Source organism: Dermacentor variabilis, chromosome 4 (assembly GCF_050947875.1).
Source record: "Dermacentor variabilis isolate Ectoservices chromosome 4, ASM5094787v1, whole genome shotgun sequence".
Classification (NCBI taxonomy): domain Eukaryota; kingdom Metazoa; phylum Arthropoda; class Arachnida; order Ixodida; family Ixodidae; genus Dermacentor; species Dermacentor variabilis.
Window position 1 is genome coordinate 199412294 of NC_134571.1, and position 27059 is coordinate 199439352.

General features: G+C 46.1%; 2 protein-coding genes and 1 long non-coding RNA gene across 3 annotated transcripts in view; 2 read left to right on the plus strand and 1 right to left on the minus strand.

Moving 5' to 3' along the window:
- The first annotated feature begins 4860 nt into the window (after nucleotides 1-4860).
- Nucleotides 4861-10895, plus strand: LOC142578498 (uncharacterized). The gene is made up of 2 exons (XM_075687879.1): nucleotides 4861-5831; nucleotides 10663-10895. Exons 1-2 carry the CDS (start codon nucleotides 5363-5365, stop codon nucleotides 10893-10895), a joined length of 702 nt encoding a protein of 233 aa, XP_075543994.1. The 5' UTR covers nucleotides 4861-5362.
- A 3604-nt stretch (nucleotides 10896-14499) lies between these two features.
- On the plus strand, nucleotides 14500-17481 carry LOC142580048 (uncharacterized). Its single transcript, XR_012827547.1, has 2 exons — nucleotides 14500-14731; nucleotides 16951-17481. It is a non-coding gene; the product is annotated as an uncharacterized LOC142580048 (long non-coding RNA).
- Nucleotides 17482-23841: 6360 nt separating this feature from the next.
- LOC142578499 (facilitated trehalose transporter Tret1-like) overlaps nucleotides 23842-27059 on the minus strand; it is a 92140-nt gene continuing 88922 nt past the window's right edge. The window contains exon 6 of the mRNA XM_075687880.1: nucleotides 23842-24170. Coding sequence (XP_075543995.1) covers nucleotides 23842-24170 — 329 coding nt within the window. The remainder of the gene's footprint in view (nucleotides 24171-27059) is intronic.

The window sequence follows — 27059 nt, forward strand, 5'->3', positions numbered from 1 at the left end:
GGCGGAAGAGGTCAAGAAAGTTGGTAACTAAGTACAGGGTAGTTGAAAGTGTAAATATACAACCAAGAGTTAACAGAAAGGAAGTGAGAGAAACAGAGACAGTGAATCGGATGCAAATAATGGAAACAAAACAAATCATGCACCTAAAAAACCCAGATTTATACACGACTGACAGGTGCAGAAATTGTGACTCTAGAGCCACCTTGGAGCATATCGTATTGAAATGTACGGCTATATTACAGTATATCGATGATGAAGCCTCAAACAGCGACAGCGTCCGCGCGCGCTGGGAGTCTGCGTTGCTCAGCTCGGACCTGCAGCACCAACTCTGGGCCGTCCAGCGAGCCGAGCAAGCCGCCAAGGGAGAACAGCCCTTGGCCGAAACCTAGGCGGGGTCCAGGCCCATCCAACGAAATCGCAGGGCACTCAATGAGGTTACTTGAATGAATGAAAACAGGCCATAGAGATAAACAAAAATTTGAAGAATAAAATTAACAAGGAAAATCTGTACGATAACACAAACCGCAACGGCTTACTATTTGAGACTACAGATGGTTCCCTGAGGACAAAAACATACCGGAGCAAATATTAGCAACAAAATGAGGCATGTGTACGCTGCATAGAAAATCCGGAGACCACTATGTACATCGAAATGGAATGCCAAGGCATTCGCCCAGTTAGACCCACAGGCAGCGTACACCTCCCAGAAGCGCTTGGATTTAAAGTGGATGGAAGCATCAACCGCTCAGCAGTCGAGATAAGGAATAGACGTTTAAAGTCATCATCATCATCATCAGCCTGCTTACGCCCACTGCAGGGCAAAGGCCTCTCCCATACTTCTCCAACAACCCAGGTCATGTACTAATTGTGGCCATGTCGTCCCTGCAAACTTCTTAATCTCATCCGCCCACCTAACTTTCTGCCGCCCCCTGCTACGCTTCCATTCCCTTGGAATCCAGTCCGTAACCCGTAATGACCATCGGTTATCTTCCCTCCTCATGACATGTCCTGCCCATGCCCCATTTTATTTTTCTTGATTTCAACTAGGATGTCATTAACTAGCGTTTGTTCCCTCACCCAATCTGCTCTTTTCTTACCCCTTAACGTTACACCGATCATTCTTCTTTCCATAGCTCGTTGCGTCGTCCTCAATTTAAGTAGAACCCTTTTCGTAAGCCTCCAGGTTTCTTCCCCATAGGTGAGTACTTGTAAGACACAGCTATTATACACTTTTCTCTTGAGTGATAATGGCAACCTGCTGTTCATGATCTGAGAATGCCTGCCAAACGCACCCCAGCCCATTCTTATTCTTCTGATTATTTCCGTCTCATGATCCGGATCCGCCGTCACTACCTGCCCTAAGTAGATGTATTCCCTTACGACTTCCAGTGCCTCGCTGCCTATTGTAAATTGCTGTTCTCTTCCGAGACTGTTAAGCATTACTTTAGTTTTCTGCAGATTAATTTTTAGACCCACTCTTCTGCTTTGCCTCTCCATGTCAGTGAGCATGCATTGCAATTGGTCCCCTGAGTTACTAAGCAAGGCAATATCATCAGCGAATCGCAAGTTACTAAGGTATTCTCCATTAACATTTACACCCTGATTCCGTAATGCCTCCATTCTGACGAAACCTCAGCAGTCATGGAGGCATTACGGAATCAGGGTGTAGACGAGCCGTATATAAAAATACTGAAAAATATCTATAGCGGCTCCACAGCCACCGTAGTCCTCCATAAAGAAAGCAACAAAATCCCAATAAAGAAAGGCGGCAGACAAGGAGATCTCTCCAATGCTATTCACAGCGTGTTTACAGGAGGTATTGAGAGACCTGGATTGGGAAGAATTAGGGATAAAAGTTAATGGACGTTTAAAGTACTGGTGGAAAAACAGCATGGTAAAGATTGACACGACGGGATCCGTTACAAGCATAGGTAGTGGTACAGGGCAGATAGAGAAGTTTTGTGGAAGAGAAACAAGGAATAAGGAGATGCGTACAAAAATGCTAGAATGAAAAGCCTGAGTAACTCAAGCACGCTAGGTGACTGTTTGATACCGCGCCGTTTCAAAGGGAACGCAAATAAATCATAATCATCATCATAATCTGGCTAAATTCTGCACATATACATAAATACCCAAGAATGTGGATGTGGGAACCGTGGACGCCATACCACATTCGGTAGCGCAACGCACGCGTAATGCGGAGGTTGTGGGTACGGCTCCCACTGGTGCCAGGTTGTTTTTTCATCTACGTTCTTTACCCTTTGTCTTATCATTTTTCCACTTCCATTAAAAACTAGAAATAAATTGCCATGTGCTTTCCTTCGCTTCATTATACTATTACGAGACAACAGGCGCTTATGAGACATCGTACAAAGGAAGACGAAGATGGGCATTTATTTCGGTCTCTGGATGCGCTGCTCTTGTAAATACATCGTTGTTAGTTCCATTGTCTTTGTCTCTCCGCACGTAACATCTTGGTGGACGCCACGGAGCTCCCCAGTTGTCGATACATCGAGCTGGCTACCATGCCTTCCGGAGATGAGACCCCATCAGGCTCGGCTGCGGCTCGTCAAATTACTCAAGTTGTGACGTTCTCCAGGTTAGATTCCTGTGGTTGTGATTAAATCGACATAGAGTAATTGGGTTTTATGGCCCCAAGCAACACACGGAGGTGTCGTGGTGGGTAGCTCGCGAGCGATATAGACCACGTCGGTTTCTGGAACATACACCTATAAGTACATGAGGTTCTCCTCCTCTTTTCAAATTCTGTCCCCAATGCGATGCGGTCACAGTGGTGTAGAATCAAACCCAATACCTCATGCTCTGGAACAGTTAGCTCGATCAGTCGAATCAGCGGTTGTGTGTGACAGTTCAAGCAAAATGTAGAGGATTACTAAAAAGAACGCTGTAGCGAAAGCTTGCCGCATGAAATCAAATGACCACCACTAACCACAACGACAACAAAGGTACACTCCTAGAAAAGTTTGCAGCCTTTGGGGCTTGTCCCACAACTGCAATTGCCATCTGCCTTGCTAGGATTTCCTTTCTTGAAAACTCTGCCCTGGCTACTTTTCTGTCGACAGTGCTCTGTCACGCTAATAACGCCCAGCGTGACATAGCACCGGGCGTGCAGCATAAGATAAAGGAAAGGCGCGCCTGATAGATGGCGATTATCGTTCTGAGGCAAGATAAGCTCGAAAAGGTGTAAACGTTTTTAAAAGTGTGATGACGCTAAAGGTGATGGTGGTGAATTCACCATACTTGTTATGCATTATTCCTATAGTGAAATGGATTAAATCAACTGAGACGCATTGATGACTCACACTTCAAAGGATTACGTAGAATTCACGGTGGTGTCAGTAGTGAACTGGATACGACTGTTATCAGTAGTCGTTACAAGTCCACGGCAATCTACTTATACGCTAACCATGGACATCATTTCGAAACACAGACAGCGAGAAATTTCATCTTTAGAAAAATTTTAGCGGTCCGCTTGAAATCATGGGCCCTGAAAGGTGATACTATTAAAAGGGCAGATCGAAGCGAAACGGGGCTGATGAATGATCAGGCGCATATAAAATAGACTGCGTACCCAAAAATACACGATGCAGCGATAACTTGTATCGTGACCTGTTGTTGCATGGCAGTGAGTGTTCTTGTTGTCCACAGCTTCAGTGGCTCTTTAGTAGTGATTAATAAGCCATGGCTGATGAAATAAGCCGATGATGATGATTATGGTGGTGATGATGATGATGAATAAGCCAATGAACCACCGATATCCTCTGACCATATTCTACCTCCAAAGAACTGGCAGTACAAGAGCCTCATAATGTTCTCAATTTTCAGCTGCCGTAGCATGTCAATCGCTGCGCGTACCGGAAATTCTGAGTAAAACGTTCTTATGCTTGATGAGTATCAATTATCAAATGCTCCACACCAAAACACTTCTCCTTTGAAGACAGCATCTCCCATTCGGATATACATTGGTTGCTGCGGAGGGCTTGAGGTAGAGAGAACATTGGCTACTCTAACCTTTCTGTTTCCTCTTTTTCGTATTAGGTCAAAAATACAAGGACTTCTGTTTGCAGCGATAACTGTTATGGGCGCACTTCAATAGTCGTTTTGTTGTCTACCTCTTGCACCGGTGTCTGTTTGGCTTATGTCCTGCTCTGCACTGAGGGGAAAGAAATCGAAGAAGTAGTCAGCGATAAAGTGCGACTGGCAGAATAGGAAAGGGAAACAAGGAATAGCCGAGTGGCTCCACTTCACCAGTTCTAGGGCCACCAGCACAATTAATGCAGTTTTCTTCTCCACAAGACATGGCTCCGCACGCATATATTAATGTTTAATCCAACTGATATTGTACGAAGCTGTCCAAGATTGACTGCGCATATTATTGCGCTCCTGCGAATGCTACAAAAAAAAAATAGGAATGCACCTGGATAATTATGAATGGTGCACATCACGATCTTCAGCTGATCTATTAACGGGAACCGAGTTGAAGTAATTTACCTGAGGCAACTTTCCCCAAAATGTAGGGTAGCAAACCGAAACCTCACTTTTGGTTGACGTTCCTGCCTTTGCAATCTCATTTCTCCCTCTCTCTCTCAATATAGGAAAAAGAAGTAAGAAGAAGCGGTGTCTGTTCACTCCCACAAACAAAGGATTTTTTAGTCTCAAAAGCGGATTGGTCGCCCGCATCAACATATTTTTCTTCCATCCGATGCCAGACGAAACAGTGAGAACTAGAATTGCAGCGACTGGGGCTAATTGGTCGTGTATAGTTAGTTAGCTGCCGCCCGCTGTTTTGAACACAAAACACAGAACAGGATATAGGCAGATGCGCGAACCAAGGGGTGTTTTATTTCACACAAGTTAGCGTTACACTTATAGGAAATAGGCATATAACTGAACTCCCTTGAAAGCGAGCATAACCAGGCGCATTTCCATCAATTCCTTTTTCTGTGCCACGTGTTAGATCAGTCTTACCCAGGCTTACATTTATTGATGGATTGCTCAAGCATTCACTTTCACGTGTCCTTAACATATGGAAGCCCTCGACAATCATTCGCCCCATTCTGTGTTTTGCGTTCAAAACAGCGTGGTACTAAAATTACGTAAGTTATAGAGTTGCTACACACTAATGGCACCAGATATCACGCCTGTGCATCGCGTTACGGGTGAAACTTGAATTTTTTAATGTTTATGGATGTGGTTGGTTGACGCGATCGGCGGGGATGAAGAAGAAGGAGAAGCTAGACTGCGAGCTTCGAGCACGTGCCACAACTGTCAGTTGCACCGCGTCACAGCATAGACGTTCGCCCCGCAGCTTCAGCAAGACGTCAATCAACTAGCCAGAGGCATGTCGTCAGTCGGCAGCTATTCCTGCGGCAGTCAGTCCACGCTTTCCGAAGAGACCGAGCAGATCTGGCAGCGCTACGTCGCCGGACGGCAGCGTGAGCGACAGCTCGACTGCTCCGAGTGCGAAACGGCCGCCGCCAGCCGTAACGTAGTTCGCAGTGGGAGCAGCGTGCCCGAGCAGCGATTGTGGAGGACGAGACGCTCGTCGCGACCGCACTCTTCGTTGTCCGGCGTCAACCGGTACGGCGTCACGGACACGGAGTCCCTGATCGCCGGCCGATCCTTCTCGACCGAGGGCGACGCCCCGGTGCCCAGCGTCCATTGGGCGCGCGCCTTGTGCCTGGCGCTGATGGCACTCTCCTCGGCGCTCTTCATCGGCGCCGTCTCGCTGGCCCTGATGCACTCGCTGCCGGAGACGTGGCCCACGCCGCCGTCCGGGGATGCCAAGGTTCACGGCGCCGCCTCCGCAAGTACGCCGAGATATCTCGGTCTCTCTCTCTCTCTCTCGCATTAATCTTTGGTAGACGCGTCGAAGTCTAACCTCCCTGCGTACTGGCGAAGATTTGTAGGAACAAGCGGCGTAAAACGACGGGGACACCCAACACAGAGTAAGAGGACGTAAGCCCTGCTACTCTCAGATCCTGTCTTCGTCGCCTTGCACCACTGATTCCCCTTAGGCATGAACGACGTACTAGCTCAAAAAAATAGCCTTCTTGAGGAGAGGCTGAAGTTCGGATCACGAGACAAGACACTCCGAAACCGAACCATCCGTGGTTGAGAAGAGCGGAATTAATATTCAAAATTAGTCATGCGACGTCGCCTAGAATATCGCAGTATTAATGCGATTAGAATTTTTTGCCTACTTCAGGCATTTTAAATCTTTCCATCCAGCCATCCATCCATCAATCCATCCATCCATCCGTCCAACTAATTACGGCCACCCAGTGACCCAAGTTGTCTGCGAGCTTGAGTCACTAGGCATGGGCTCGTGTTCATGATGACGTCGTGGCCGTTCCATTGTCGTCATTACGCTTGGCTTCGCTTATTTGGCTCTTGTTATGTTGTCGTCACACCTTCTACGCCAATGCAGTGGCCCAAGTTGTCTAAAAGCTTGGGCACTAGGTTCATGAGCACTAGAGCTCGTGGTCGTGATGCCGGCATTGTCGATCCACCGTATTCATTCCAGCCTTTTCATCTGACTGCCGTCATTACGTCGTTATTCCTTCTAAGCTAACTCAGTAGCCCATGCTTAATAGTTAAGAGCGACTATAAGGTAATATGCTCGGGGTGGTGATGCCGTCGTGGTCGTAGCATAATCGTCATTCAGGCTGTGTCATCCGACTCTCGTGATGCCATCATTCACACGCCGTCGTCGTTGGGCCTTCGTCGTCACACAGTAGTCATCATACCTTTGTCGTTACTTTGTCGTCATGCCGTCCTCGTAGCGCTATCGTTCTGCCGTCGTCGTTGCTTCAGAGACGTCATCGCATCATCGTCATACTGCTGCAATCATACCTCTTTTGTCGTACGGCCTTTGTATTTCATTAGCCAAAATTGTCTGTTTTGACCACTACGTATGTGTTTGTGGCCTGATGTCATCGTGCTTGTTCAAACATCGTCTTTTAAGCACTGTCATGCCACTCTCGGCCTGTCATCGTCGTCACGTTATTGTCGTCACACAGTCGCCATCATTATTTGCCATAACATCGTCGTGAGGCGTTAAGGCCGTCGCATTGTCGTTACTCCAGCTTCACGTGATTTTCGCCATGTGGTCATCTTCACACCATGGTCATCATAAATTTTTCGTGATACAGTCGTAGTCATGCCATCGTCGTTGCACACTCTAGGTCACCCTGTTGTCCTCACACTCGTCATGCCATCGTCGTCATGGGGTTGTCGTCATGCCATCGTCGTGATGCTATCATGGTGGTTCCATCGTCATCATTGCAACCTATTCATCCTAATCTCTTCATGTCGTCGTCATCATTTACACTTTGTCGTCAGGCCGTCGCCTTCATGCTGCTATTTTGCCATCGTCATTACTTCACAAAGGTCATCCCATTTCCTTCAAACCCCAGTGGTCACACCGCCTTCATCCCTCCAGCAACGTCACTCCTTCGTCATTCCATCATAATTACGCTGACACCAATCAGTTGGGATTATGCCGCCGTTGTCACACAATCAACGCCGTCGCGGCATCGTCAAACAGTTGCTTTCATGCATTTGTCGTCATACCATCGGCGTAGTGCCGTTGCCTTCGTGCCAAGACGTTCATGCCTTTGTTGTCAGTCCCGTTTCACCATCCGGTTGTCATCATCCTGCTGTTCTCGGGACGTCCTCGTGACGCTGTGTCGTTACATTATCGTCATCACTTCAGAACCGTTATCCCACTATTGTCATGCCATCGTCTTCATACTGCATATGCCTTTCGTTTGACCTCATTCCTTCGCCGGTCTCCTATCGTCGTCACTGTGTCGTCGTGCATTCATCAGTATGAAGTTATTTTTGTGGGCAACCTGCGCATTCGAATGCCATAGCAAATTGGGTGGATACCCAAGACCGTGTATATCGGATGTAGCCTAAGCATCGGAAGTATCAGAAAGGCCACTACATATCTGAAATTACCGCGAGTTGTGTATCACAGTACGTCGCTACATTGCTTGAATGCTAATCGCATACCATGTGAGCTCAATCGTGAGATGAATTGTGCCCTAATTTCTTTACATTGCTTACTCCTCCGCGAACGATTGAAAAATTCTCGCACCCTTCGTAGAAGGTACCGTTACTATTCTCCTTCTACTCTATTTTTTTTCACCATTATCCAAACACAGCGGCTCAGGTTTCCGCCAGTATTTGAGGCAGTTACCGCTGTCAATGCTCTTCTTATAGTCATATGTCAAACTATTTCTACGTTGTTCGTTTCCTTATTTTCTGTGCTGTTCGTTCACGGCCGCACTGAAACGCGAGTGGTTTGTTATGGTGTTTAAGCCTTTCAATGCAGTGTTCATTTTAGCGAAACAATAAAATGTTAGGCAAGTTTCAGATCACAGGGACAGGCCTTCGTCCTGCAGTGGACATAAAACAGACTTATGATGATGATGATGATGATTTCCAATTGAGATAAGTTGTTACGCAAGATTGGTGATCTAAAGGCATACGTTGTCGGGGTCGCGGCGACTGCGAAGAAACACTAATCACGATGTGAGGTTTAAGGGCAAGTGCGCAGTTTTTGTGCGGAAGTTCCTGGAGTGTGTGTCTGCTTCGCTGGCTCCAACCATCATTGTGTGGAGAGATGGCATGTTCGCGCAAAAATAAAGGGTCTGTAAATGCTGAAGGTTCTTCTGATATTCACCTAGTGAAAATCAAAGGCCAATATCTCTGCAATCTTAGGCTTGCAGATGACATTGTGCTGTTCACGAACAGTGGGAAATAACGAAACAAATGATTGAGGGCCTTAACGACGAATAGTAAGAGTCTGGTTGAAGGCAATGTGCAGAAAACAAAGATAATATGCAATAGCCTGGCAAGAGAACAAGAATTCATGATCGCCAGTCACTCTCTAGAGTCTGTGCAGAAGTACGCTTATCACAGCGTACTTCTGTCACAGCGAACCCCATTTACGAGAAGGAAACTTTATGGAATAACAAAAATGGGTTGGAGTGCCCATGAGAAGCAGTCATGACGGGTCGTTGTAAAGAAAAGTGTACAGTCATTGCCTTCTAGAGGTGCTCACATATAGGGCAGAAACATGGAGACTGACAAAGAAGCTCCACAACAAGTTAAGGACCGCGCCAACAGCGATCAAACAAGAAATTTTAGGCGTAACGTCAAGAAACAGCAGTAGAAGGGTGTGGATCAGAAAGAAAAAGGGAATATCCGATATTCTAGTTCACCTTCAGAGTAAAAAATGAAAGATAGCAGTGGACAATTGTAGTTACAGAATGGATGAGAATGGAAGGGAAGCTTGCAGGCGAAATTTGGAATCAGCTAGCGCAATACCGAGGTAATTGGAGACCGCTGGGAGAGGCTATCGTTCGGCAGTGGACATCAAAATAGGCTGATGATGATGATATGCTTTAGGGTACCACAGGTTTTAGCCATATTTAAGTATGGTAACGTGCACACTTACTACCCCCTTCCATGGCGATGATGGTAACATTTAGGTGTGCTGACGACTGCCTTGTTCTTCGTTGAGGCTAACAAATGTGCTCATTCCCGTATGGATTCTTTTTAGGTGTTCACAAAGATTCTCAGCTAAAGTTCACGTTAAAGGTCCCTTCTAACAGGCGGTTGTGAGTGAATGTTTTCAGAGTCGTCACAAGTGTTGCATATGCCTCACGGTCTGTTAAGCCAATTTCTGACTTCCGAAAGTCATTGCTGTCTCTTGTCTGAATGTCGCTTTGAAGAAGACATGTTTGTAACGGATGGATCAAACCTTCATCAGGCAACTCGGGCGACTCAAGGAACCACAATATCCTGAGGGCTACTTGGCTTTCTTGACCGAAGGATTCCTGAAAAGAGTAAAGGCGGGATCTAAGAGCTTTGTACCTGCAAGAGGTGCCAAGAATTCACTAGATGTTAGCATTGCATATCTGCATGGTGTGTCGCATCGTCTTCAAGAATTCTGAGCAAACTATGCTTCTAACGTTTCTTACTTTTCTTTCTGGAGGGCGGGGGCGAAATTCAGGACTTGCGTCATTCACTGTGTTGACAAGAGAGGGTTGAGTGCGGCGCGCGCTATCGCTATGGAAACCATGTGAGACGCGCAATGCTAGATTGGCCAGACCGGCTGCTATCAATGAGATGTATGCATTATATTCTCCGAAGGGCCAGCTGCTGACTAAATTGTTCACTGAACTGTAAGGAATACGTGGTGCGTTGTATAGACGGGCGTTTCTTATGCACAGGTAGAGTCCATTGTGTACCGCTAGGCTGTCGGTTGCTAGATAGATGGCGCGCATCATTAGTTTATGATTTGTTGCCTTGCCGCTTTTTTAATTTCACGTGACTTTTCGAATAGCATTTATTATTATGATTTTGTTGAAATCCTTCCGTTAATAAAGTCACTGTGCATATTAATTTGTTTTTGTTTCGTTTTTCTTCACGATGTTTTATTCGATAAGTATATCACACTTTATTTCTTACTTTACAACACTAAGGAACATTGTGTACTGGTGAGCTCTGTTTTTTCTTTGAAATTCGTTCGCATTAGCGAAATTTGTAAAGCTCCAATTGATATTGCAGCTTGCTTCCAGTACATGGTCCTGGGGGTTAGTGCATTCAGGTTCATTCTGTTTGTAGCCAATCCAAGCCAGGACAAGGCGGGGCAACATCCGGTGGTCCAGCATGCGGCGAGGCTGGAACATGCGCCGAAGGAGCACGTCGGGACACCTTCAGTGGCCGCTGCAACAACCCGCACATCCACGCCAACGTCCGCTGGTAAAGCTGTTCCAGAAGGCACCGACGTGCAGGTCACGGCAATTCAGCCCAGCGCTCAGCATGAGGCAAGCCTAGATCAACACTCTGCTACATGACGTGGCTAGCTACTAAATCAACTGGAGCTTCGCTGAAGCTTGTTAACAGAGTATCGTATGTGATGTGGAATTTCCCACGCCCTCACCAGCCCTTAGTTGTACTGTTCTTTTTCGGACATTTTTTTTATACGCACGGAGCATACAGTACGATTCGGCCGGTCTAAATGAAATACATGAAGAGGCGGACGTTACTTACGCAGTAAGTCATATTCTCTAGGGGGATAACTAAATATCATCACTAATGAGCTGTTTAATTACTTCGCATGTTTCCATTGGGAAATTAAAGTCGAGCAGTAGTGAAATAATGTCTGCTTATCACAAATAATTAGACTAGGTACACTTTCGAGACATCCATCCCCAAATTCTACTAAAATATGCGTTTGAGTTACAGTTGAGATCTTACCCATCTGCTTGACGATTTTTTGGGGAACTGTTAGCTGGAAAGCCAATGTATTTCGTAGCCTACTTTCATGTTATCTATCTAAAAGGTGCTGTCAGTTTTAAGATTTCTGCTGCACCAACATGGCTTCACTACTGCTCGGCTACAATTACTACTCGGCTACGCTACTAAGCACGAGGTCGCGGGATCAAAGCCCGGCTACGGTGAAACTCAAAAACACTCGTCTACTTAGATTTAGGTGCTTGTCATATAATCCCAGGTGGTCAAAAGTTATCTGGAACCCTGCACTATGGCGCGCCTCATAATCATATCGTTGTTTCGGCGCGTAAAACCCCATAATTTAATCGAGAAACATTTAAGTTCAGTTGTCACGTGGCCCTCCACTATGACGCACTTGACTCGTATCACGACTGCCCGCACACCAGCACAAGTTGTCGTCTGCACAGTTTCCTACAAAAGTTGCCAACGAAAACTCTGGCGCTAGTGTCTGCGGGAGTCGCAAGCAGGGTGGTTTAGCCAGCATGCGGATGAGGGGCAGTACACATCGACTTGCCAAGAACTTCGTCCTTATGGCTTCAAACGGCTGTCTGTCTTCGCATATTGCTCATTTTTGGAAAAATAATGCACTGTAAATGCAAAACGTTTGCTACGATTACGCACGTTGGCAGAGTCTAATTGCACTGCTATGGTTAAGGAACTGTGAGTGCTTGGGAATTCAGAAATGAAAAAAATAACGTCACGCGAAGTTATGAAAGCTACGAGACTTAAGCTGAAACAAATATGGCAAAACGATCGCTGCTCCAGAGTTCTTTCTAGTAATTTATTGTAGGAAAACATATAGCTATGTAAACGCGTGCGAGGCGCACAATGGCGATCCAAAGATTGTCAGCGCAATCTAATCGAAATCACCAGTAAGCACTGCATCATTGTCGTCATCATCATCATCATCATCATCATCATCATCATCGTGCAGCTAATAGTAACCGCCCCATAATAGTGAAGCTCACCTTTCATAAAACAAAAGATCTTGTTCTTTCTAACGGCCGTAAATTTAAAGGAACAAGCTTCAGCGTTGGCGAGGATTTTACACGTCCTGTTCAATTGGCCCGCAGACACCTTCTTTGATTCGCAAAAAGCAAATCGGCACCTTACTCCCTGCGCTTTGAAACTCTGTTTACGGGTAATAAGCTCTATGTTTCCGATGAACGCACACAGAGTGTGAAAGAATTGCAATAGCAGCCAACTCGACGCGGAAAACGCCCTACGGTATCGACACGAGCTAACCTCTACTTTTCCGTAATCTTTGCCAACGCACGCAGCTTCCTTCCTAAACGCGATATTCTGTCTAACCTCGTGTGGTCGTCTAACAGTGATTTCCTGATAATAACTGAAACCTGGCTGACTGACGATATTACCGATACTGAGGTTCTTGCTGACTTGCCGAATTTCTGCCTTTTCCGGAAAGACCACGAAATCTCACGAGGTGGTGGTGTGCTAATCGCCGCGCATCACCATTTATCGTGCACGCTCGCAACCATTGAGACCGACTTGGAAATAACATGGCTAATCTGCCGCGCTTCACCACAGACTGTTCTCTTGGGCGTTTGTTACACACCACCACATAACACTCCTGGTTTTTCGCATAAACTTAATAACATCTTGAGCAAACTTAGTGAAAAACACCCTAACGCAGAAATCCTGCTTTTCGGCGACTTTAATTTTCCGCAAATCAACTGGACTAACAATAGTGCTTTAATCATAGGCAATGAAGCTGCTAAAGAATTTGTTAATGTGTGTCATAATTTCAGTCTAACTCAATTTGTGCTAGAGCCTACGCGGGTTACAAAAGACTCATCTAATGTACTAGACCTTATACTAAGCAGCCATCCTGACAGTCTATCATCCATAACTTACCTCCGTGAGGTAAGTGAGCATAAAGTAATCCATGCCACCTTCACCTTTCAACCCATGCGACAACGAAAATCCAACAAAGCTATATGCCTATATGATAAAGGAAACTACGAAGCTGTTAATTACGAGTTAGGTGACTTCTTTTCAACTTTTGAGACATTATTCCATATGCACTCGCCTGAAGAAAACTGGACACTATTTAAAAATAAAATTATTGAACTCGTAAACAAACATATACCAAGAGTAACTATGCACTCTAATAGTGAACTAAAAAAGAAGAAATAGCCGTAAATGTTCGGTTAGTTCCTCGCTTAAAAGCAATTGATACGAAATGTCTCGGACTCGTCAAAACAGACCGAACTAGTTCTAGGTGTCACAAAGACCAGCTTTCCACTGCTCAAAGTACTGCATTGGTTAAGCCGAATCACTGTAAGGGCGAACGGCAAGTCTGCAATCAGGCAGATGCTAAAGTGAAATTCACAGTTTGACGTGAACCCTCACTGACGGGAAAACGTACGTTCTCCAAAGACGCCAAGTAAAACACCGATCAGAGCCGAAGTGAAATTTTATTACGTTACTGCTTCCATATGGCCTTGTTCACAAAACGAATTTGGCGTGTTTATGTGCGTTTCAGTAAGCGACTTGAGCAGCGAGCATACGTCGTCGAAAGTGTCCGGTCATTTCTGGTGAATGTGTGCCTCATAGTCTGTAGTTTCAATGGTATTATTGAGAACATGGCTCCCGTTTGGAGCCGTCACTTCGTTAATTTTGCTGCATTTTTTTGTCAGTGCTTCAATTCGCGTTTTTGATTCAGCGTGGCAGTATAGTCAGCGACACGACTTGACTCAAAGGGCGTGTTTGAGTGTGGAACATGCCACAGACTTCATCAATTTTGGGACTTTGTTTCTAAAGGCAATTGGCTTTCTTGAGAACTGCCCGTTGCGAGATGTATTTCAGAAGAAAGGAACATCTGTGTGGCATTTCCTGCTACACACTACTTATGTACATTCCCATCAGTGACATTGCCTTGAGAAGCATGCTGTTAGATTAGCTTTTTGCTGTTCTCTGCTTCAAAGTCATGGTTCAAATACTGTCACGCTCAGCCTAATTAGTAACCAATAGTACAGCTAACACGGTAAACGTCATTTATTGAACCCTATGAAATTCGCAATACGCCAACTGCAACTGTTGATTAAGCTGTCAGGTTTTCTTATCGGCAGTAATGCTTTTAGAGAATTTCTCAAGGCGCAGTGCTCATTGCGCAGTATTGGTTTTCGCGAACTCTGCAGAAGCCGGACCGATGCCAGCGCGTCTTCTATAAGTTCTGCCTGAAACCCCGGCGCGAGTTCTTCTTCAACCCGGCGGCCAACGCCTGCGTCGCACTGAGCGGCCCATCCGGGGCCGAGGTCTGCAACCGGAGCCCGAACCGATTCGTCACGGCTGTGGGCTGCTCACGGCAGTGCGTCCGCACTAGGAAACCTGCCGGAAAGTGCTTGCAGACGCCTCTGCTGTCCACGTGTGGCAGGTCAGCAAACTAGTCGTGCAATGTTGTATGACATATGTTCAAAAGTGCGCCACATCGCACTCCATTATCCCTATTTCCACTTCTAGCTGCTGTTAACATTCCGTGATGGTTCAGCGGCGTTGCGTTCTGGAGCACGAGGTTGCGGGCTCGATGCCCGCTGCGGCCACGGATGTATTCTAATGAGGGTGCACGTAGAATAGTAGCAGTATAAACGTCTTTCGTTAAAAAATAAGTGACATCGGGGTATGCCTTCAGCGGTATTTCCGACAACGTAAAATGCAGGCCATACTCCATTATGTACGAAAGGAGCGAATTATGGTAGGGACCATATGCCCATGCTCGGACGCCGTCTGGATCACTAGGCGAAATGTGCGGTCGACGACGGTGTTTTGTGAGGGTCGTCAATTCCAGGGAATAGCTGAGCTCTGTCGACATATTCTCCCGAGCCATGGCACATTGGACAGGGTAGCCGTTTTGTTAGTTCTTCGGCATCTCGATCAGGTCGTTGACGTCATCTTGCCAGCTCGACACTAAGTCGAATGCGCTGTCCGCGAATAATCACCTTTTATTTTCTCGTCAGTCGGGGCGGAATGGCAACGGTACATAGGAGTATTAAAGCACATGCACCCCGGCTCTCTTGATCTCGCGCCGTCTCTAGTGAAACTAGGTGATCCGTTTCATTACCGTGGTCACCATGGCGCGCCAGCACTGTACTGTCGCTTGAATTCCGCGTGCGTCAGCCCGTTGGTTACCGGTTATCCCAATCTGATTACGAGGCACGCCGTAAGGGGGAACTCTATTGCTTTTGACCACCCAGCATTCCTTACCATGTGCCTAAATATAAGTAGACGAGTGTTTTCGAATTTCGTCCCCATTGAAATGCAGGTGCCGCGGCCAGGATCGAACAAGCGGCCTCAAGCTTAGTAGCGCAACACCATAGCCACTACGGAACATTATCGTTGGCTGGCATATAGTGCTCATGAGAACAGTTTTTAGCGCTTAAAATACTTTTCAGAATAGCAGCGCTAGATCTCCAGTAACTACGGTTCTGTTGGCATAAATACTACTTATAGCAGTCTCGAAACCTCAATATACGTACTATAAGGCTGTCGAACGGCCTTTCTCGACTTCGGCCGATTGGCGAGACGTCACCGGCTAGGGCTCTCCGTCCTTCGGTCCGATGGCCCATATAGCTTCTTCCACAGCGCAATTGTGCACAGAGGACACGCGAATTAAAGAAAAAAACATCGTAGATTTTTGCGTGGAGGGCAACAAAACAAGCACGAAACTGCATCGCGTCGCTGTACAGCTGCGGCGTGCGTATATATACGCACGTGCGTCTGGCTTCTTCATATTTTAAGCGGCCCTTCTTAAAGCCACGATAGCTTACTGAACCCTCCCGGATTTCCTGACGATGGCTACACTGTTGCTGCTGTCTTGGCCAAAGTACAGCCGCGCTCGTCGTGTACACACGGAAGCACGTCCGTTCTCCGCCTGCTTTCGTATATGCCAAGAGCGCAGGGATGAAACGGATGAATAACCATCAATCTTACTACTTCACGTCGTATTTCTATCTGCGAACGCCTTTGCTTACCATTCTTCTTCACACTACAAACGACGAACAGCGCGTAACTGGGTCGCCTTCTCGCGTCGTGCATTCGTATGAACTGCTGTATGAATCTCGACATAACTTGGGTAGCTTGTAAGCTCACACGGTGTAGCCCATAAACGAACATTGCATGTCAATAGAGTTATGACCTGTGTGGTGCATAAATAATGCTTGGATGTCTGACGATAATGACGTATTACATTTAATTTTATTGCATTTACGTTGCTTCTTTATGAAAGCTTCGTTTTACATAGACTCTAACACTTCGTTGGATATGCGTGTTTATTTTGTAATGGTAACCTTGACAATTTCCGTCGACTCGGGCATGTCGTCCGACAGCTAGCTGTGTTCCATTAAGGTGAAATGGCCACGTTTGGCGCACGACTACTCCTCTCGGAACCAGAATAAGCCATTCAGAATTAACTATTATTTTCGCATCCCCTGAAATACTAGCCAGACAGCCGAAGTATGGCAGGAAATTCGATGCCATGCCATTATTATAGTGTTACTCCACCAAACTGAGCTACAGGATCCAGATGTTAAACCCTCCTCAGTCGCACGAGACCAGATCGCCGTGCAGGAATGTCGATTGTCGCCTTCCCGTGCACAGGGTCGACGTCGTGAACGGCAGCAACCTGTGGTTCTTCGACAGTCGCGGCTGCCACCTGTGGAGCTTCCCGTCGGGCAAGTGCCCGTCCCGGGACGGCCAGCTGTTCTCCAGCGTGGGCCGGTGCCTGGACGCGTGCGTGCGCCGACGCGCGGGATCGCACTCCGCGCGCGCCTGCCGAACGCCTACGCCGGCCACGTGCAACTCCCGGCAGCTCAAGTTTCCTTTCTTCGCCGCCAACTTTGGGGAAAGCGTGGCGCTGCGTTGCGTGCCCACGTCTACGGCGGGCCATGCGTGGCGCCGGTGTCTGGCTGGCGCCAACCGATTCAGGACGAGGGCGGCCTGCCAGGCGGCCTGCGTGTATGGAGGCAGCTAGCGCACTGGCGCGGCCCTCTCAAGTAAAAGCCGGCTTTCCCGCCTGGCCCCCGTGGGTTCACGTCGCGGGAGTCAAGAAGTCGCGCCCTGCAACCACATAGCGGGAGTGCCTGCCGTTTTGTAAAAAATAAATAAATTGCTCAGTTATTCGAAAAATCATGTCATCATGTGTCGCCTACTTGTGTACGAGGAGGGAGGACGTTAATTGCTTTTGCTCACTCTTCATGGTTATGAGCTTTCGATGTTTTTGTACACACTCTATGCAGTAAATGGTGGATCTTCAACTCCGTAAAGCAGCTGTAGCACACAGTACTACACATTTCGGAAACTTCACTAGTGAACATGAAGTCCTTATGACAAGTAAGAAAAAACGATTTAAAAATTCAAGAGGGGGGTCGCATAGTTGGCGTAGTCGGCATCCTGTTTGCAAGCAAAAACTACTGCAGTAAAGCGCGTCGGAGCTGTTGCTGTCCACGACATCAGTCTTCTGACTGCACCACACGCCACACCACCCATAAGCTATAGAAAAAAAAAAACGCTGTGATATTGATGATGATGATGATGATGAAATAAATTTTATTATAAAGGTAGATATAGCGATGTAGTGTGTGTCGCCTCGTGGTGGGTGGCTTCCTTAGTCCGGGCATCGGTCCGGTAGGCCTTAGCTCTCGTCTCTCCACCATTCTCAACATTCTTCTCTGGTAGAGGTCGCTTCATTGTCATGTCCACCAACGAAGTGTGCTGCCTGTTCATTGTGCCATCTTCACGTCGTTGTCATGACGTTATGTTATCGTCGGTACCACTGTTGCCATACATCCAATTAGTCACCAAACTATATGCACACTTTTTTCTCACAAATATAAGAATCAGCACAACACTTTTTGAATGCAGTAATTGTTAAATAAGATATTTGTAGTTTTTCTCTCCCATACCCTACGGCCTTTCGCTCAATGCCTTCCTTCCTCGCGCGCGCCATGGTGAGCCGCGATCGTCGGCTCCCCTCGCGCGCTTTCAGTCGCACACACAGCATTCGGCGCGCGGTGACAGTGTTATCGCCCTTGGTCTTTATATGGAACGTCATGGCAACGCCAACGGCGGTGTCAGAAGTGCGCCTGGAATAACCATATAGTCGCTATCGCAATAAGTGTGGTAAAGGTCGATGCCGGGCTCGTCACATATGTCGTAACGGTGACTTTAGGCTACCTCATGGCAGAAAGGACGAGACGAACCTTTCTTACAAGTGAAAATATAGAGGTCCTCTGTTAGACCCATAGAGTTTCTCGCTATATTACCTAGAGCAAATCTGGCGCTGCTGCGCTGTGGTATGCATGGGAATGCCGGTATGTTGTGACTTCGGATTGGCATTGTTCTCGGTGAGCCAGACAAGCACGGTTCCGTCTGTCACAATGGTTATTTTCTGCTAAAACAGCACCTAAAAAGCTGTGTTAGGTTTATTATTACACAAAAACATGTTTTGTTTAACTATGAGAACTTGGTATTGCATGCACAATTATCTGATACTTAAAAAATATCAGCGGGCCGCTAAAGTTGGAGGACACACGACAAGATTCGCGCTCGCTTTGAAACAGTTTGTCGTCTGTTCTTGCTTTTCTTCGCTTCGTCATGCATTGTAGGTGAGTAAAGATATAATTTCTGTGAGTGGAAATATGTTATGAAGATTTTCCTTTGAGAACGCGTTATTCGTGTAGCCATATTTACGTTCTAGACGAAGCCTCTTACAACACCAGCCAACACGAGCATCGCAGACACATATATCGTCATTCTCATGACGGCACGGCGTCCCTTAAGAAACTCCCATAGACCGTTGCGTCAGATTTCCCTCTAGCTGTTATGGTGAGGAACTGTATGGTTGGACCAGCCTTGCTCGACTCCGTGTTGCATTGACTCGCAACTTCGACCGAACAGGCAACCTTCGCATTTCGCGTGCGATGGCACTGCTTTCCCATCCACTTTCTTGTGTATCTATGTGTCCTAGCAGAACCCTGGGTTCGGTTCCCACCTGCGGCAAGTTGTTTTTTGATCCACTTTAATTTTCATTTTTTAACGTTTCTTTGTTTCATTCATTAGGCACAAGTAATTTCCCCTATGTTGTCCTTGGTGTCAGTGTTTGTTGGCTTCTTATGATATGACTAATAAAGATCGGTCTCCTCGGTTAACCCCCTTTCTTCTCGTTTATTACATAACAATGGTCTCGAACCCGGCATCATTGATGCCATCAGGTAGCATATGTGGGTTTATTGACCAGCTGCCTTCGCCCTAAAAGGTCACGTTCTCGTGACGCCTGCGGCAAAAAGGACGTTCCACGTCCGCCGCCCAGGTCTGTGAGTGGTGGCGCTGGCTAACACTCCCAGGGTTCTACTAGGACACATAAATATATCCAAGAAAGTGGACGGGAAAACAGTGCTCAACAGGTATAGAAAACAGTGCTCAAACAGCTCAATTGGTAGAGCATTGCACGCGAAATGCGAAGGTTGTGGGTGCGGTTCCCACCTGCGGCAAGTTGTTTTTTCACCCACTTTAATTTCCATTAATTTATCGTTTCTTTGTTTCACTTATTAGGCACAAGTAATTTCCCCTATGTTGTCCTTGCTGTCAGTGTTTGTTGGCTTCTTATGATATGACTCTATAATTATAGTGATTTTATTTCGAAAAATTATTGCGATCGAACGCTGCTTGCATGCCGTTAACTTTCCGTATTTGGCAAATATTTCCGATGTGGCTCAATGATGCGCAGTGTTTCGCAATGTCAATTGCACAATGTACCTTTATAGTGTCACATTCTGTTGACGATTAGAAAACGGAAAGAGTGACGGAAATAGCTAAAAAGGAACGTAACTCTTTGTTGAGTGAAATTGTGCCCTGAATGAATAACAACACACATGCTAGCAGCGAGAACAGTCGTAGGCCGTCAGACCTGCTGTCAGGAGTCAAGCCCGCTTGCTCTATCTTGGTAACTCTTAGTTAAAACAGACGTTTGGGCGAGTTGGTAAGACGTATTTGAAACAGAACAGCGCGGTGTTCACGGGGACAAGCAGGGAGAAACGACACGGACGAGCGCTGACTTGCTATTGAAGTTTATTGCTTGGAACGAAGCATATATACCAGCTCCAACCAACAGAAGAAACCAAAAAAACCATACATATATTCACAATGATTCCTACGTGCTGCACTGAACAGGGGAGATACCTGTAATCATCCTATCCCCCCGGCTAAAAATGCTAGTTCTTGGGACGTAATGGATAAGGAGGGGCTACTGACGCATGCGTCTTTTGACCAGGCGATGTGCGCTGCTTCGATGATTGCAAGTCAGCCCTCGTCCGTGTCGTTTCTCCCTGCTTGTCCCCGCGAACACCACGCTGTTCTGTTTCAAACTCTTAGTTACTACGCTATACTTGGAGCCCTGTCGAGAAGCAGGTTCCCGTATGATTGCATACAACTTTAGCTCTTCCAGAAGGATGCGTGGTCAGTGGAAGAGAAAAGTTACGCCTTCTGCTTCTTCGTTTCTTCGCGACAGTGCACTTTCAAACGTGTGGTGACAAACCACATATTTGTAACCGCCGTTATATAGGCCTCAGCTGATAGGCTAAACCGGCCGGTACATTTTTTCGCACAATCAGAATCATGTCAGAGGTCGATTGAGGTATCAAAAGTCGAAAGAGGTGTTGTTAGAATAGCTCTTACCCTACTCCTTGCTTAATGCACTTAATCGATAAAGAAAACTCGCAGGAATGCCGCAATTGCGGATACGAATGTTGTAATTTCGAACACATGCTGTGTTTGTGCCCCACCTCAGAGGCCTCTTCACCTCAAACCAAGGACTCCTGGGAATCCGCCGTCAAGTGTCCAGAACGTCTACAACAACTCCAGGCCATCCAGAAGGCCCATAATGTTGCGGTGGGTCTCGGCCTGCTAGTCCGTCATGGGTGAAGCCATCGGCTCATCTCGGGTCCCCCCGGACATGAGCTCTTCAGAACCTCAATAAAGTTCTTGTCACGTCATGTCAGACAGCAGCAATCAGTTATTTCATTGTTTCGCATACATCGGTCACCGTAGCTTTGAATAGGGTAGAATGGCTACGATTACACGAATGACAGAAAAGCAGACAGAAAGAATAGGGGGTAAATATACAATGCCTAGGCAAACTCCGAGATTTGCAGATATAAAGCAGTTGGCCCCCCGTTACGTTGTAAAGAAAAACTGCGTGTAATGACAGTAAGAGAACAGCTTCCTTAGGAAGCAGCATTCCTGAAAAATCTAACTAATCGTCGTAGAGCCAATACGTAGGTATACCAAGGCACGCGTAAGATGCATTAGCAATGTAGACCTACACAATACACTTAATCCGCCGTGGTTGCTTAGCGGCTATGATGCAAGGCTGCTAACCACGAGGTTGCGCGATTGAATCCCGGCCATGGTGGCCGCATTTCGATGGGCCGAAATGAGAAAAGACCCGTGTACTTAGATTTAGGTCACGTTACAGAACCCCAGTTAATCTTAACTTCCGGACTTCCCCACTACGGCGTGCCTCATAATAAAATCGTGGTTTTTGCACGTAAAACCTCATAATTTTTAACAGCACCAGCAAACAAGGACGCAAGGGAGACGACTACACAATCCCTTCCGTCCTTGTTTGCTGGCGCTAAATATGCTTTCAATTTACCAACACGCCCAACAAATGGCAATGCTACAATTTTTAACAATACATATAAAATGAACATAAGGAAGTCAAGCGTCATCATCACTGAGAAAAAATGTGAATAAACGTTTGCGGGAAACGACACACAATGATAGGCGGAATCTTTGCCGGCAGGTTTAAAAAGATAATCATGTTGTACAATTGGAATGAGCCACATGGCAGTTTGGGAACTCTACACACCTGGTTGACGTTGACACGCAGTAGTAGTAGTAGTAGTAGTAGTAGTAGTAATAGTAGTAGGGTTCTATGTGTTCTTTATATGTATTTACATCGTAGAATATTACATACAAAGAGGTCTTAGAGCGCAACACTGACTTGGGACTTCTCGTTATCAGATACACAAAACATAGGAATATTAGGGCATACACGCCGTCATATTAAGAGGCATGCGGCGCACATATCGGTCCGATCGGCACAAGCTGTCGAGACGCGTGACCCGAGCTGTGATTGAGGGAGAAGTGGCGCCGAGCTGGCATTATCGATGCTGCTCTGGGCTAAGAAGGTGGTAGCGTCAGCATCGCACTGGCGACGGGAGCCATGGAAGTTCGGTCAAGTCCGTGACGCTGGCGGGCCAGGGTGTGGCCACCGACCTCGGTGACGTTCGAGTGAGGCTCCTTGAACCTGATTCAGCCACTCACGGCAGTGCCGGGTACTCCATGAAGGATTCCCCTTCAGAGGCAGACCAGCACGGGCGAGTTGACTGGCCAACACCAAGGCAGCAACGCCAGCGGATTCGGCGAGAACACCGACTATGATGAAGATCTGACATGCACCGGACTCGGAGGATATGTGGGACGACAAAAGTCCGTAGGAATGCTCCTTTCTGTTAGCGCGCAGCCATAGGCGGAGGTTGCCTGACTTTCGCGTAGAAAGGGGCAAGGAGTGACGTGGCCGGCAATAGGGACATGTTTAGTCACTGTTGAGTAGGTGGCATTGTTGCTGGTATCTCTTCGTGGTGTTGTAGTTTAGATGAGTTTTATATTGAGTTTGGGGTAATTAAAATCTGTTTGCTGTTCTGCTCTGCGTCTCCCAACCCCCTATCTCGTGGCATCCGCACGCCCTCGAGATCGATGACACACGACAACTAACAATATCAACTTAGCAAAATCATTAAACAGAAAAACAGTTTAGCAAGAAAGGAACTATACAGAGAGATGATACACCAGATATTATTACCTATATTACATATACCCACAAATAGAACACTCGAAGAAAGAAAGAGATTGCACGCGTTTATTACCAAGAGTAGCGACTTCCGCAGCTTTCAAACGGCAAACCCATGAGCCTGTTGCCAACACTTGTTACTAGTTATAGACAATCGCACGTTATAATTTAGACTTGTTTTCACTAGTGCCAGTTCTAGGGGAAACCAAGGCATGTGGCAGTACTATGTATACAAACAATGCTCTTCAAAACAATAAATGAAAATAAGGCAGGTAATAAAATGTCTTAATCCTAGTGTAGTTTAGAAGCAATAATAGTTCTGGTGAAAATAGTAGCACGCATGGTATGTACACAGTTCAATACAGACTGCCTTCTAAGTATTAGAATCAAATCTTGTATTATTTCGGTTTCCTAGTGATTCCAACCAATATTAAACCGTATATTAAATTTGCATATAGTGCAAAAAGAACATTATACTGGCGTGGATATATGAGATGGGGTGTTTATCGAGTAATGTATCATGTTACGCAAAAATTTGAATCGCGCGTGCATTTATAAGTATACTTAAAAAAAACGCGCGCGCGATATCTTTAGTGTGGGCGATCTTCAGGAGCCCCGAGGCGCCACCAAAGCGGCGTTCACCTCCTGCCGCTTTTGCCACCGGCCTGCGGCTGTGCCGCCACGGCGTAGAAGAGGTTCTCCTGGAGCAGCTCTTCGAGCGTGATTCGGCCGGTCTCCGGGAGAAGGAATGTGACGAGGATGGCCCCGACGAACGTGATGGCGCTGAAGAAGAAGCCCAGTCCGGAGAGGCGCAGCGTGTCGCGCACCTGCTCGAAGAAGGCGGTCACGCCGGCGGCGCAAGCCCAGTTGAACGCGGTCACCATGGCGAGCAGGCTGCCGCTGCCGCGACACGGCACCAGCTCGGCGTTCAACAGCCACACGACGGGGCCCAGGCCCACCGAAAAGCCTGCACAACGGGCGCCCCACATGCGCCATCAACCGTTGCTCTCTGCGATGGCGGCGACGTGCGCTTTTGGTCGGTCGTGGTGAAGCGAGACCGAGTGTCGTGTAACAGCAGGAGATGGACTCGAGAAAGGAACGACAGCCACGCAGCGCTCACTTCCAACAACCCGTAGAAAGAAAGCGGCGTACGCCTGGTGGCGTCTTTATGGTGTCCACATCATCCCAATTCAATATAGTGTGCTAGCCCGTGCGTTTCGGCGAAATCCTTGGCTATGATAAGGAACTCGCGCTGACACCCACGTCAGCGCTACGTTTGACTTCAACTATTTTTGAATGCTGAATTCAATTTTTCATTTCTGGCCAAAATTCAGCGGCAAAGTTCAACTGATAAACTTGTCAAAAGACAAGTTTATGCGTTGTTAATGCCTCCAGCAATTTTCATACAGGATATCTGCTTCCTTATAATTAATGAACAGTTTTCTTTAATACGGCAGACTTGTGTTACCTTGTTAAATAATAACTCAATTGCTAGCGAAGTTGTTTCTTTGGAGCAGTTACAATAAGAAATTCAATTGCCTATAATCCAACAACATATTTTAAATAACTTCCTACATATGACTCTCCCGGTTAAATCACTGCCCATGTATAACGCTTTCAAGTAATTGCGAATTAATGCAGAGAAATAATTAATTAACACATTCTATTTCGCTAGAACATTGTCCACATTGTTCCTCCAGTTTTCATTTACCCTAGTGGCATTTATTGTTCCCCCACGGTAACTGGTTAAATTACGCTCCGTTCGTTAAGACAGGCGTGTAACGGAGTGCTTGCATGCGTAATTTTTCGCAAAGTCCTTAATTGACCCATATTCTTCGAAATTTGCCTCCATATTACCCACAACCTGCCCCATCATCCTACAAAATATGAAGAGGTGCCTCATTTAGATCACCGAGGACACCGGAAAAATCTACAATGAAGCTCGACTATAACACAGGAAAATAGGGACAAGCCGAAAGTTCAGTATTTATATGCAATGCTCCTATTTAAATCTGAACGTTAAAGCTTCACCACCCGTCACACGTAAGATACCCCCGATTTCCACCACGTCGGTGAGACACTGAGTTCGTTCGTGAAGTGGGGGAAAAGCTTAGCATGAAACGGCCATTGAACGCTTTCGAGCTCTTATTAAAGCGATTTCTTACAAAGACTCTACGTCATTCGCACAAATTTTACTTCGCATGCAGACTTCACATAACATTCTCCCGATTTCTGACTAATCTGACCTTGGTGCCATTTATTTATCTCACCAAGCAGCAGGATAAATTGTACGCCATTTGTAAAACGCGTTTAACGCCTGCCGAATGTTTCATTCCGTAATCAATTGCAAAGGCAGTAATTAAGTTTGTGTCTGAACATCCCTCACAATGCCCCTTATATTTATCGAATGCGACCAAGGCGAACGTGTACGGTTCCAACCAGAATCGTGCGTAATTAATTACACATATTGAATTTTTGGTAATCATTAAATTTCTGGTGTATTTTGTGATTGCTAAATTAAATACGCTTGCTCGGTAACGCGCGCAGTCATTCAGTAAGTTCTTTTAGTGACTAATTACATGCTCACTATATTGGCGAGGCTAGCTCTAACATGTGACGCACCTTCCAGTAGTTTTAATATTTCAGCACTTCTAAGCATTTCGGGGAAAGTACAGTGTACAACACAACGCCTGCGGCAGTACTACGCATCAATCTCGTGGATGCACACGTTCAGGCAGGCAAGCCCTGCACCGCATTCTTCATTTTAACGCGACGGCATTAAGGGCCCCGTGTCGCAGAGAATCCGGTGTCCGCGTCTGGCGCCGGCGTCCCCGTGAGCGAAAGTTCACATATATGTGCATAGGTATACATATGCATATATATGCATATATATGCATATGTATATATGCATATGCATATACATATATATGCCTATATATGCATATGCCACGCCTTTCGATATGGCATTAAGTATATGCGGGTTGTACAGCCACACAATTCTATCCCTAAAGCTGCTCATACCTTGCCTTACATGCTTAAGAGGAAGCTTTAGCTCGGGTGCTCCTATCCAAATACATGTAAAAGGAGAATTCATTTTTCTCGGCTACCACTGCACCAAATTTGGCGAGGTTTGTTGAATTTCAAAGAAAAGCTTAAAATCTAGTGACTGTTTGTTTCGAATTATTGATTTAGGCCGTCAATTTTTATTACAAATTCGCAGAAATCAAACGTTTTCAGACAACGAAGCTATGAAGTTTAATACTCTGTAACTCGGCAACGAAAAACGATATCACAATTATGTGAACTGCGTATAATGGTACATTTAAAGCGAACAAAATTCATATGTTACACACGAATCTCAAAAAATTAATAAGAAGAAAATACACCTTCTGCAGAACGCTTGTACACAACGTAACAAATTCACGTAAGATATAATATGACATTGAATTTGTACCCTTTCAATGATCTTAAGGGTTCCGTTTACAAATCGGCGATAGCTGTTCTTTATGCAGAGCTTTTCATTTCTAAACTTCGAGCTTCATTTTTTTTTCAAATTTGGGAATTTTCGAAATTATTTTTAACAAAATTCAGGCCCTAAATCGAAATTCCGCTTCCGATAGTCATTAGAATTAAGCTTTTTCTCTCAAATGCAACAACTATCACTAAAATAAGTCGAGGAGTTATCTCAGAAAACGTTTTTGCGTTTTACATGTATTTGAATACGCCGCGCCGGAGTTGAGCCCGAGCTAAAGGTTCCTCTTAATAAGATTACTCCTCGGAATTTCGGGAATGAAAGCCCACAAACAAATGTCGTGAGACGAAACATGGTCTGCGCATGTCCTTTATATTAAATCGT

Coding starts and splice junctions, on each gene's coding strand:
- LOC142578498 (XM_075687879.1), top strand. CDS start 5,363: ATGTCGTCAGTCGGCAGCTATTCCTGCGGCAGTCAGTCCACGCTTTCC. Junction 5,832..10,662: donor TCACGGCGCCGCCTCCGCAA/GTACGCCGAGAT, acceptor TTCTGTTTGTAG/CCAATCCAAGCCAGGACAAG.